Raw genomic sequence first — 13,653 nt, forward strand, 5'->3', positions numbered from 1 at the left:
TCCATATCTTTAAGACCCTTTCACTGGAGGCTATCCTTACCTGCTGTCTCCAACTGGGCTGAGTCACAATTGAGCATTCCTATTTTAATTAAGCAAGTTGTCTCTTAATATAGACCAACATCAAATAGGGTACTGCGATAATAGATGCCATAAATAATTAAGACTGGAGACAACACACAGAACACAAATCTTATAATATGTAAATCCGATTTTTCTGGTTAAACCTCCTAAGGGAAGAAAAATGAATTAGTAATAGCTTTAATAATACATTTAGCACTTTATGCTAAATCTAATGTCAATATAAGCCACTCCAACTAAACACTATAGAACTACATGAAACTTGGGGCCAGATACAAGAAGAGTCTCTTACTATTTTGGGGATTGACCTGCCGAACAGCAGGAGCCTGCATAACAGTTCCTCTCAGGGGAGCCTGAGCTGGTGGTGCGGGGAGAGTTGTATAAACCACTTGGTGATTTGCAGGAGCTCTTGGAACAGGGAGTCTCGTGGTCACCTGAGTTACTGGACGATGTGTTACATTCACGGTGGTTGGAGCTAATGAAAAGCAGAAAAATATGTTAAAAATGCAGTAAATTCTTGCTAAGTAAATGGCATTAAATGATGAGTAACTTTACACCAAATCTAATTTACCATAATAAAGAGAAGTAGAGACAAAAGCCTCCTTTTGTCGAAAGATAAGAATGATGGGACCAAGGAAAATGAGTACTGCAGTCCAAGCTTCTGAAGAAAAGAATACCTTAACCATGTCCAGTGCCCTTACCACTTTTTATTGACTACATAAAGAAAGAGTATGACCTTATAGGAGTGACTTTTTTTTTTTTTTTTGAGTGACATTTAAGAGTAAATTTTCCTTTTTTTTATAATGACCCAGTCACACACATATATATATACATTCTTTTTCTTACATTATCATGCTCCATCATAAGTGACTAGATATAGTTTCCAGCGCTATACAGCAGGATCTCATTGCTTTATCCATTTGAAAGGCAATAGTTTGCATCTGTTAACCCCAAATTCCCAGTCCATCCCACTCCTTCCCCATCCCCCTTAAAAGTAAATCTTCCCTTCCTCAATGTTCCTAGCAGAGTGAAATTTTAGGTCATCCAGGCCTTACCAGTGAGTCCAAAAGAGTAACTCTGTATTCCCACAGTTCAAGAAACTGGCTGTCTGTTAATAATTGACATTTTAAATTAGCCAAACCATCTCTTATTAAAAACAGTAAATACTTCCATTAATAGATTGAATACTTCCATAATGTCTATCTAAATAGACATTTCTCCAAAGAAGACATACAGATGGCTAGCAGGCACATGAAAAGATGTTGAACACCACTAAATACAAAGAAATGCAAATCAAAACAATGAGGTACCACATCACACAGGTCAGAATGGCCATCATTAATAAATGCACAAATAAATGTTAGAGAGGATGTGAAGAAAAGGGAACCTTCCTACACTGTTGGTGGGAATGTCCGTAAGTTGGTGCAAATACTATGGAAAACAATATGGAGGTTCCCCAGAAAACTAAAAATAGAATTACCATAAGATCTAGTAATCCTATTCCTGGAACTATATCTGGACAAAACTATAATTCAAAAAGATACATGCAACCATATATTCACAGCAGCACTATTCACAACAGCCAAGACATGGAAACAACCTAAACGTCCATCGACAGATTAATGGATTAAGAAGATATCGTACATATATACAAAGAATATTACTCAGCCATAAAAAAGAATGAAATAAGGACATTTGCGGCAACATGGATGCAACTAGAGATTATCACACTAAGTGAAGTGAGTTAGAAAGATAAGGATAAATACCATATGATATCACTTATATGTGGAATCTAAAATACGGCACAAATCAACCTTCTGTGAAACAGAAACAAACCCACAGGCATAGAGAACAGACTTCCGGTTGCCAAGTGGGAGGGACTGGGAGTTTGGGGTTAATAGATGCAAACTATTACATTTAGAATGGATTAACAACAAAGTCCTATTGAATATTTCACATAGGGAATTCTATCCTATCTCCTGGGATACACTATGATGAAAAAGAATATAAAAAAAGGATATAAGTATATGTATGACTGAGTCACTTTGCTGAACAGGAGAAATTGGCATGATATTGTAAATCAACTATAGTAAAAAAAAAAAAAAAAATTTTTTTTTTTTTTTTAAATAAAGGCTTCTTCCTTGGCCATTCTTTCTAACTTGTATTCCAGAGAGCATTAATGCCTTGAGTGGTATTAATGTATTTATCAAAATATGAGTCCTAAATATTCACTGACAGCATGGAAGTACAGTAAGGAGTTTAAGAGTTAATAGTTTTTTTAAAACTATCTGAAATTACAATCACATTTTACAAATGACCATGTATATGATCTACATAATAAAAATCAACTTCCATATGGAAAGATGGGTTCCGTAATGAAATAAATTTGGAGGTAAACTCTGCATCTAACAAAGATAAAAACACATCTTAATCTTTACATATTCTAACTTTCAATGTGAGGAAATAAAGGGTACAAAGAAGAATACTCTCTTCACTTCTTTATTTTCCCTTTTATTATCTCTACTGTTCATGGGTTTGCATAGTGATAGTTCCTTCTAAATTAAGTAAATTAGGTGACTGCCATTTTAATTTATTTCACTGGATAAAACTCCATGTGAGCTGAATGTTTTCTTTAATGAGAAGAGTGCTAATATAAGCACTTTGCAGATAAATCTCTTAAGCAATAGGCTACTTTATGAAGAAGACAACATTCCTGATTGGGTTCCAAACAGTTTAGGAGATACAGGCTACATTTTGAAAATGTCTGATTTATAGTTTCTCAAGAGGGGCAGGTTAAATATTAGCGGTTATTTTCTGATGGTGGTGTTAGGCCAGTTAACACTATTTCTAGTTAAGAATCATTTAAAAATTCTTGTTCGATTAGTCAATTATAACTTCTTGGCTACAACAAGAATGAATCATTACACCCATCCCTTCTAGAGAAACTATATTCATTTCTGCTGTTTACTGTGGCAGACGACAAAGACAGATAAAGTTGAAGGTTTTTTTTTTTTTTTTTTGTCTTTTTGCTATTTCTTTGGGCCGCTCCTGCGGCATTTGGAGGTTCCCAGGCTAGGGGTTGAATCGGAGCTGTAGCCACTGGCCTACGCCAGAGCCACAGCAACGCAGGATCTGAGCCGCGTCTGCAACCTACACCACAGCTCACGGCAACGCCGAATCGTTAACCCACTGAGCAAGGGCAGGGACCGAACCTGCAACCTCATGGTTCCTAGTCGGATTCGTTAACCACTGTGCCACGACGGGAACTCCCCTGAAGTTGTTTTTATAACAATTTGTATCAGTGCTGCTACTTAAGACTACGTGGAAAATTAAGTCATATTGCATTCAAAAACATGTCTTCAAAACAATGAGGATTATTTTTAATTTTCTGTCTTATTTTTTTTAATAGTTTATAATTTTTGTAACTTATTACTAACATAATTAGGGTTAAAGTCCAGTTCATCTCAAGGAAATGAGAAGACAAGCCACAGGAGTGTGAGCCACAGACAAAATATCTGCAAAAGACCTATTTGATAAAGGACTATTATCCAAAACATACAAAGAACTCCTAAAATGCCGCAATAAGAAAATGAACAACCTGGTTAAAAAGTGGACAAAAGATCTGAACAAACACCTCACTGAATGCAAACAAGCACACAAAAAGATGCTCAATGCAGTATTTCACCAGGGAAATGCAAATCAAACAACAAGATCCGCTACACCTATTAGAATAGTGAAAATCTAAAACACTAACAATACCAAATGCTGGTGAGGATGTGGAGTAACAGTTCCTCACTCTTTGCTGGTAGAAGTGCAATATGGTACAGCCTCTTTGGAACACAGTTTGGCAGTTTCTCACAAAAGCAAACTTATTCTTAATTTATGATCCAGCAATCATGTTCACTGGTATTTATCCAATGAGTTAATTTTCTAATCTTTCCATTCAATTCCATGGTCATATTTCACTGCAGGCAACACTAAAGTTTCAGCTCAGTGATTCAGTAAGTTTACCTGTAGGTAGTAAGTGTATGGTTGTCTGAGATGGACCACTTGTTGGCACCCCAGATGGCTGAAGAGGTGGTGCTGGCTGGATGGGTTGCAATGGTCGAGATACTGGCTGAGAAGAATTCATGGTTGAGGCAGGAGTGTGATTTACCTTTTTAAGGTCTGTTAAATAAAAGTGAGACAATATGATTACTGATAGAAAAAAATGAGAAATATAAATTTATCCTTGCCATTCAGTCATATTTACTACCAAGAGAACAATTTCTTTGTATTTTAATTAAGTGTACTTTTTGCCAATTTGGAAACCAGTTCAGGACCTTAAATAATTCACTGCTGGTTCTATCACAGTTTTACTTTTTTTTTTTTTTTAAATAAAAGAAAGCTACTTCTAACTCAACACAAAAACTTAAGGCCTTAGCAACTGACAATTTAATACTTGAGTGCTGACGAGGAATGATGCATTTTAGAGTGGGAAAATGAAATAATGCTCAGTGGTGGGGCAATGGGAAGACTCCAAGAGGCAGAGATGCTAGAATGGGAAATGGCAACAGCCCTGATAACAAACTTTGCTTACTTTTACTTTTTTATCTAGAACCAGTCCCGTGTCCTTTCAAAAATAAGCTGGTATTTATGTTCGTGCTCTAGGGAATTCATTATATTAAGACTTGTCTATAAAAAAATAGTGAAAGCAATATAGAAAATTTGAAACTTTTAAATAATAATCAGAACAGCATGAATTCAACCCTGACAAATAACAAAAATATTCCAATTCTACATCAGTTACACATAAAAAAATTGACATAACGACTAACAAATTGTACAGCTACTAAATTTTTTCCCTAAAACCAAATGAACTCATTCCCTAAAATATAATTCTTAAAAATTTTTAATTTTTTAAAAATTCAATATCTTAAAAGTAAAATAATTAGCACCTGATCCTACTAGACTCTCCACCTGCATTATATAATTATCACCACAAAGTTTTACAGATATGACTGTGAAGAAAGTTATTCTGTACAGTCAAATAAGTCTGAGAAATACTTTAGAGCTTCAATCATTCTTGGAGATTTACATTGTAAATTAGCATGAACTTTTTATTCACAGAACACCTATTAACACTGTGGAAGAATAACTGGGAATAACAGTGAATAGCTATCCAATGTAATTTCTATTGACAATTTATATCGAAGATCATATTGAACAATATTAGAGATTTTGGGGTGTGTATGCTTTGTAACATTACTGTCATTTGACATCTACATTAAAACACAGACACACAGACAGACACACACACACACAAAACATTTAAAGTCAGAAGACCTGGGTTTAATTTGTACTCTGAATCTATTCTCAACTCTAAAATAGGCATTATAGGAGTTCCCACTGTGGCACAGTGGGTTAAGAATCCAAATGCAGCAGCTCAGGTCACTGAGGAGGTGTGGGTTTGATCCCCAGCCCAGCACAGTGGGTTAAAGGATCTGGCATTGCTGCAGCTGTAGCATAGGTTGCAGCTGAGGCTCTGATTTAATCCCTGGCCTGGAACTTCCAAATGCCAAACAAACAACATTCAGGAAAAAAGGCAAATAAAATAAAAATGGGCATTACAGGGTTATTGTAAGGATCAAATAAAATGGACATAAAAGGAGAGGTGTTCCATAAGTTAAATACTCCCCAACTTGCTCTGTTTTCCTCTACCTTATTCATATTTAGTCAATATTTGATTTCTCCTTTTTTAATACTAATGTTAAAAACAATACAAACATATCAGGCATAATGCTGTAGAGCTCTGTATTCATAAAATATTACAATGGATTAAGAGGGAAATATGGAAAAAAAAGAGGGAAATAGGGTATTAAAGCATTCCTTAGTATGATTATGTATATTTAAGTACCTTGTGAAGCTCCACTCTCTTCATCATCCATTGTGAGATCAATGACACCACTTGAATCACTGCCTGTGGCTTTTCCACTCTGAAAAACAAAACATCTGCATTTTGCAAAGTAAACTCTGGTGGTCATAAGGGAAAAAGAATAAAATACTGAGAGGAAATAGGATAATGCATAACCTAGTTCAACATGGATCCCTCAATAACTTTACCTGAAGAAAGACTGTTTGTCAAAAAAGTCACCCAATGATACTCATGAGCTGAACACCTGCCACATAAAAAAATCTTTAAAATTTAATTTTAAAATATTTTCACAAGAAATTCTTTTTAAAAAATGCATAGAGTATTAAAGTGATTAGGCGCTTTAAGTGATTAAACATCATTCATTTTCTAACATTTAAATGTTGACCAATATTATATTAAATTATCAATATTAATTCACAAAAACATCAGAGGCAACCTAAAAGCTAGAATTAGGTTACATAAAACAATTTATTTTTCCCCAAAACAATGGTGCGGTATGATAGGATATAGTATGCCATACTATCAACAGACATCTAATTTGACCAATGTCAGCTCATTATCCAAAATCACCAGAAATGTAATTTTTAAAAAATTTAATTATATGATAGTAACAAAAAGGGGAAACATTACAAGACAGATCTAAAGAACCAAGATCTTCAAGTTAAAAAATCTGAGTGCCTCTTTTAGTTCCAACACTTATAAGCCATGTGAATTTATGTTAAAAGGGCATTTCCTTAATTTCCAAAGTTTGGGTTATGAAGCCTATCATAAGGATTAATCCAAATATGCAGATAAAGAGCTTAACACCAGGCATGACACATGGTAAAAGCTTAACAAATGCCAATCATAATTACTTTATAATATACTATACTCATATCAACTCTAAATGATTAAAGTTTAGTCTACAAAACTCAAAATTTTGCAAAATTAAATTAGTCCCTGTTAGATATATTCAGGCCAAATACAAAGACAACTGATGTAACTCTAAACTTTACAATTATAAATCATTCTATGATAATAATTTCATGGGAAATGACCTTAAACAAAACATCACAAATCTGTAAAATCTGAAACAAAAATTTCTTAATAAATCCTTGAAGAATGTAACAAATCAACTTGCTACAACAGATCTATTAACATCCACTTTTCAAAATAAGGTCCACTTTTAAAACTAAAATTTAGGAGTTCCCATTGTGGCACAGTGGTTAACGAATCCGACTAGGAACCATGAGGTTGCGGGTTCGATCCCTGCCCTTGCTCAGTGGGTTAAGGATCCGGCACTGCCATGAGCTGTGGTGTAGGTTGCAGACACAGCTCAGCTCCTGCGTCGCTGTGGCCCTGGCGTAGGCTGGTGGCTCCAGCTCTGATTAGACCCCTAGCCTGGGAAACTCCATATGCCACGGGAGCGGCCCAAGAAATGGCAAAAAAAAAAAAAAAAAGACAAAAAAAAAACCCTATAATTTAAATTTATCAAAAATTACTAGACAAACATGCAAAGACTAGTAAAATAGAACCCAGTAGTCAACAGTCAATAAAAATAATTCTACGTGGAGCCAGATGTTGAATGCAACAGATTTCAAAGCAGCTGTTAAAAATATGGTCACTAAAAAGTCTACAAACAAAAAAATCTAGAGATGGTGTGGAGAAAAGGGAACCCTAAAATGTTGGTAGGAATGTAAATTAGTGCAGTCACTATGGAAAACAGTATGGAGGCTCCTCAGAAAACTAAAAGTACAGTTATTGTATGATCCAGCAATCCTACTCCTGGGCATATACCTGCAAAAAAACTGTAATTTGAAAAGATACATGTACCCCAATATTCATAGCAGCACTATCTGCAACAGCCAAGACATGGAAACAACCTAAATGTCCATCAACAGATGAACAGGTAAAGAAAATGCAGTCTTTATACACAATAGAATACTACTCAGCCATAAAAAAGAATGAAATAATGCCATTTGCAGCAACATGGATGGACCTAGAAATTATCATATTAAGTGAAGTAAATCAGGCAGAAAGACAAGTATCATATGATATCACTTATATGTGAAATCTGTGATGATACAAATGGGTGGACTGAAATTTCCTATCAAAATGTAGGGACTATCAGATAAAACAACATATGAAATCAAGAAATAAAGATTTTTTTTTGTCAGACAGTCACGTTAAACACAAATACACACACTGAAAAAAGCTGCTGAAATCACATTAGTGTTAAACAAGGTACAAAGAGGTAAACCTTATAATGATAAAAAGGTAGTTCTATTTCTTATTAATTTTATTGGTTTCACTTCATATGTTTTGATGCTCTATAATAATATGCATATTTCTCTATAATGGATAATTTGTAAAAGGAAAAGGTTGGTAACCAATGATCTAATTTATTGGATTTTACTTTTATTTATCATAACCTGATTAAAAAATTTCATCTATTATCACTATTACAGGTATATTACGACTAGGAACCATGAGGTTATGGTTATATTTTCTTCTTGAAAAATAAAGCTGAATTATTTCAATAATTAACAGAAATTATTAGACAGTCATGAGAGCTGGCATAATTCCCATCAGACTCTGTGCTAAATGTATTTACATTCGTTAACAAATTTAATCTTTATAATAATTTTATGAGTCTGGGACCAGCATTTGCCGTATTTTACAGGTAAGAAATTCAAGGTATTAAATAACTTAACTAAGAACAGGAGCCAGATTGTCTTACTCTAGAGTTTGTTAGTTCTATGCCACTAAGTGAAGATTTATAAAAAGAAACATATATATATCTTACACTTTTTCTGCCATCATTTCTGAGAAAACTTATGTAACTGGAGACATTACATTCTTGTATCTGTATTTACCCATAATACTGAAATTCTCAATTTTAAATTATTAAAAAAAACCCACTTAGTTGTATCAAATAGGTTTTAATACTTATTTGCTGTGTCAGTCAGTTTTAATAAAAAGAATCTATTTTATTTAGTTACTTAATTATGTGTCCATCCCCCAAATGCCCACTCTCATTAGGTGAACAATAAGAAAATTTCAAGAAAGCAAAGATATTGGCTTTACAGGGTTTGTGTGAATGTGTGTGTATAATGAAACAAAGACAAGAACATATTTGAAAGGCCAAACAGAGTAGGGGACTTCAACAGATGAATAAGAAGTTAATACACGAGTTCCCATTGTGGCACAGTGGAAACAAATACGACTAGGAACCATGAGGTTATGGGTTTGATCCCTGGCCTTGCTCAGTGGTTTAAAGATCTGGTGTTGCCATGAACTGTGGTGCAGGTTGCAAATGTGGCTCGGATCTGGCGTTGCTGTGGCTGTGGTGTAGGCTGGCAGCTGCACCTCTGATTAGACCCCTAGCCTGGGAACCTCCATATGCCCTGGTGGCGGCCCTAAAACAAACAAACAAACAACAACAACAACAAAAAAAGTTAATACAGAAAACTTGATTGTTCACTCCACACACATCTCTCTAAGAGAACTTAGGCACTACGATTGAGCCTGGCTGGCTACCAGGAATGTGGGTCTTAGAAAGTTTACATTAATAACTAATACGTTTCTTATGTATACCTTAAACAATGAACTGTGTCACACTAGCTTAGGATTAATCTGCACAAACATCAAGGCTGATGCTGCACACCTGGTTTCATTGTTGGGGGTCCGGAGTTTTAAATGCTATGGCTGGTCATGTAGAAAGGCACAGCTTTATGCCCAGCCCTCTAGAATATCTCAGACCCTAATACTCAATCAGGCTCTCTGTGCAAAGACTCTTGGCACAGTCCTTGCAGTTAATGACCAGAGAGCACATTCTGTGCAGTGCTGGACAGGGGAGAACATGAAAGCTTCAGCCTAACTGCATAACTCCATTTGATGCTTTTTCCTGATGTTTTTATTCTCTACCTTTTGCTGTGATAAACCATAACCATGAGTATAACCTGTTATGGGTCTTATGAATTCCTAACAAATCAGTGAAATTGAAGCTGATCTTCAGTCCCTCGAAACAGCAATATAACTATAGATGTAGCAGAAAAAAAACTCTACATTGTTTTACAACATATGATGATAGTTCGAATAAATGAATAAATTTATTTTTCACTATGTGAAATACATTAATAATGTACCATATAGGAGTTCCCCTCGTGGCGCAGTGGTTAACGAATCCGACTAGGAACCATGAAGTTGCGGGTTCGATCCCTGCCCTTGCTCAGTGGGTTAACAATCCAGTGTTGCCGTGAGCTGTGGTGTAGGTCACAGACATGGCTCGGATCTGGCATTGCTGTGACTCTGGTGTAGGCTGGCAGCTACAGCTCCGAATAGACCCCTAGCCTGGGAACCTCCATGTGTCACGGGAAGCGGCCCTAGAAAAGGCAAAAAGACCAACAAAAAAAAAAAAAAAAGAAAGAAATAATGTACCATATAAAATGGGATCTATGAATAAAATATGTAACAATAATTACACGGAATATGTTAATAAATACCTATTTGGAGGACTTGAGAAAAAAGTCCTCACTCAGGGACTACAAAAAGTATATTTTACATATTTAATTATTTTTCAATTAGCTATATTTGAACAGCAATCATTTCCATACAAGCCATTCAGAGTCCTTCTAATTTATAATAGCCGTAAAGTGTTCAGAAGTATAACTAAGTAAGGTGTGGCATATAAAAAAGAAGTTAGTCGAGTCTACTTAAAAAGTTAACAGTATAAAAATCACAGGCTTCCTGTTTCACAACAGATTCTATCTGCTACTAAGTAATATAAATGGTGAAAAGCTAACAGTAATTTCTTAATACATCTTAAAAAAAAAACCCCAATAGTGTTGTTAATCAAGGTATTCAGCACAATGACAAAAATTATATTTGTAACACCCAAAAGCCAGTAAAGTATGGATTCATAAGTGGCAGCATGTATATAGTTCCATAATGGCTTCTGATAATAAAATCTGCATATTGTATTTATTACTTACTTATTACTGGCATTCATTCAAAGCTGAAACTACTTTTTTGACCAAGCATTATTTTACCTAGCTAGCTGACTAGTCATACTACATGTATGTGTTTTTCATACAATGGCACTGAATTCCACTTTCTGTAAGCCAAATAAAACATCCACTAAGAACTTAATATTTGGTTGTATGTAGTCACTATTTCAGGTGCTTTTGCATCAACTACTTCAACTTGCTACTTGCTTTTGCATCAACTTCTACTTGCATTTTGTTTTATAATGTATTTTTATTATTTTTATTATTTATTTATCAAAATGCAAGTTATATAATACAATGTTAAGTGAAATATTTTAGATTCTAAAATCTGTAAAGTGGGGAATAATACATGATGTTTTGAATTTTCTAGCATAAGCAGTAGGGTGTGACTGGATTTTATATCACCTTGTTTTGCTATTTTTCTTTAATTGAAAAAAGTGTATTTTTAGGTAAAGAATTTTTAAAGTATAGCAAACTTTTATATCAAATTTAATTGCATCTATATTTGCACCTATATGTTTACATTATTACATACATTTTTTTTAATCTTTTTTTTGTTTGTTTGTTTTTTGCTATTTCTTGGGCCACTACTGTGGCATATGGAGTTTCCCAGGCTAGGGGTCTAATTGGAGCTATAGCCGCCAGCCTATGCCAGAGCCACAGCAACGCAGGATCCGAGCCGTGTCTGAAACCTACACCACGGCTCATGGCAACACCGGATCATTAACCCACTGAGCAAGGGCAGGGATTGAACCCGCAACCTCATGGTTCCTAGTCAGATTCATTAACCACTGCGCCACGACGGGAACTCCTACATACATTTTATTTTAGCAATCCAATACAACTTTTTGCAATGATGCACATGTTCAATATCTTTGTTTTCCAATACAGTAGGTACTAGCTATATGTGTCCACTGAACCTTGAAATGGGGATACTATGATAGAGGAAGTAAATTTTTAATTTAATTTAAAGCTAAATTAAATTTTAATAGTAAATTTTTAATTTAATTTAAAGCTAAATTAAATTTTAATAGCCTAAATTAGTGGCTACCACATTAGACAGTACAAGTCTAAAAGAATCATCATTTACAAAATGATGAAACACTGTCATTATAATGTCTATTTTACTGATCTGAAACGTTACATAATGCGTCCAAACAAGAAAAAAAGAAAACTTACTGAGGGAAGTAAAAATGCCTGTTAATTCTTTGTTTAGTTTTGGGTTTCATAAAGTAAAGCTAGATGTCCTATAACTATCACATCAATGTCACTGACTATATCAACATTTTTTATGCCACATCTTCCAGAAAGTACTCCATATGCTTTTAATTGAAAACGCAGCTACTACAAGACATCCTCATAAACAATCAAAACTTTGGTCTTTAATATCATATACAAAGACTGCTAGAATCTGTAAGAAATAAAATACATCTAATAGCTTTAGCTGGATCTGTAAAGCATAGTATATATCTATTTATGGTCCAAAATCCATCATTTTAAAAGAAAACAGTCAAAATGAAAAATCATTATGCTCTGGTTTTGAAACTCATGTCATTTATTCATGCCTGACTTACTCAAGATCTTTTCTTTTTCTAGGAAAAACAAATGAGTTTCTTGATATGACTAAGAGGATGGGAAGAAAATAAAATCAAACTATCAACATCCTAATGACTTCCCTATAAATCTGTTATATCTAAAGCAATATAGTGAAAGAAGTATAATGAACATTGTTAATAGAAGAAAAAAGTAGTTACTCCATTCCTCAGTGATTGAAATTTAACATGAAAAAGTGCCAAGACTGGCAAAGTGCTAATAAGTTATCAGAAAGGCCAACACTTTCTTTCCATAAAGTTATTTCCGATCATTTTTTAAGAAACTACAATGGTATCTCTTTGTCTCTTGGCAGTGGTAGGGCAGCAGGAGGTAGGAGCTGGGGGGTGAGAGAAGGAGTGGGCAAACCAGTGAGAATTTCTTAAAAAGATGGGGCAGTTAGAAATTACAAGTGGAGGCTAAAACTTGACACCATATGAAGGAAAGAACTAGACTACCGATTATACATAATCCAAGCGGTTAGTTTAATAAACTAATAGTATCTCTAAGAGAATTACTAAACAAAGAAATTCAATTCTTATCAAACAACACAGAGAAGATGCTTGAAAAATTTTGGACAGCTGTAAAAAACAGAATAATTTCCATTTCATCAAAGAATACAGATGGAAATCCATTTTTCTATGGACTGTAATTAGAATTTTATTTTGTAACAGTAGGAAAAGTCTTACCTGTGATGTGCTATCAGCTGCTTTCTTATTAACAGAAGCATCTATTGTTTTGTTTGTCTGGTTTTCTGAGGAGTCAAAAAACAAAACAAAACAAAACTCAGAGCTATTTTAATGGTACCCACAAAATGTGAAAGGATGAGTTGCTTCATATACAACAGTTCATGTTAATTTTCTCCAATTATTTTTTTTCTTGTCTGTCAAAATGTTACATATGGAAATAAACTCTCTCCACTGCTAAAATATTTTTCAGAAAGGCAAATTCACAATAGACATCAAAATACTTCACATACTCATTGACCCAGAAATTTTAACTCTATCCTCAGGGATATCACAGGAAATAATTTAAGATATGTATAACTTAAATGCTCTAACATGAGTGAATAGTTAAATAAAA

At 34.4% G+C, this 13,653-nt stretch overlaps 2 protein-coding genes across 8 annotated transcripts in view; one reads left to right on the plus strand and one right to left on the minus strand.

Annotated features, from left to right (window-relative positions):
• Window positions 1-13,653, plus strand: part of GUCY2C (guanylate cyclase 2C) — a 672,163-nt gene that overhangs the window by 252,006 nt on the left and 406,504 nt on the right. The gene's annotated exons all lie outside the window — the stretch shown is intronic.
• The window catches only part of ATF7IP (activating transcription factor 7 interacting protein), a 123,288-nt gene that overhangs the window by 5,560 nt on the left and 104,075 nt on the right, over window positions 1-13,653 (minus strand). For all 7 annotated transcript variants that reach the window (XM_084956720.1, XM_003126462.6, XM_005664060.4 and 4 more), the window contains 4 exons: window positions 13,260-13,324; window positions 5,975-6,053; window positions 4,090-4,245; window positions 371-553 (listed from right to left, as the gene is read on the minus strand). In XM_084956720.1, coding sequence (XP_084812846.1) covers window positions 371-553; window positions 4,090-4,245; window positions 5,975-6,053; window positions 13,260-13,324 — 483 coding nt within the window. The remainder of the gene's footprint in view (window positions 1-370; window positions 554-4,089; window positions 4,246-5,974; window positions 6,054-13,259; window positions 13,325-13,653) is intronic.

The sequence above is a fragment of the Sus scrofa genome, chromosome 5 (assembly GCF_054392235.1).
Source record: "Sus scrofa isolate SSC_HxYL_T2T_F1_AM1 chromosome 5, Sscrofa_HxYL_maternal_Yorkshire_Landrace_v2.0, whole genome shotgun sequence".
NCBI lineage: Eukaryota > Metazoa > Chordata > Mammalia > Artiodactyla > Suidae > Sus > Sus scrofa.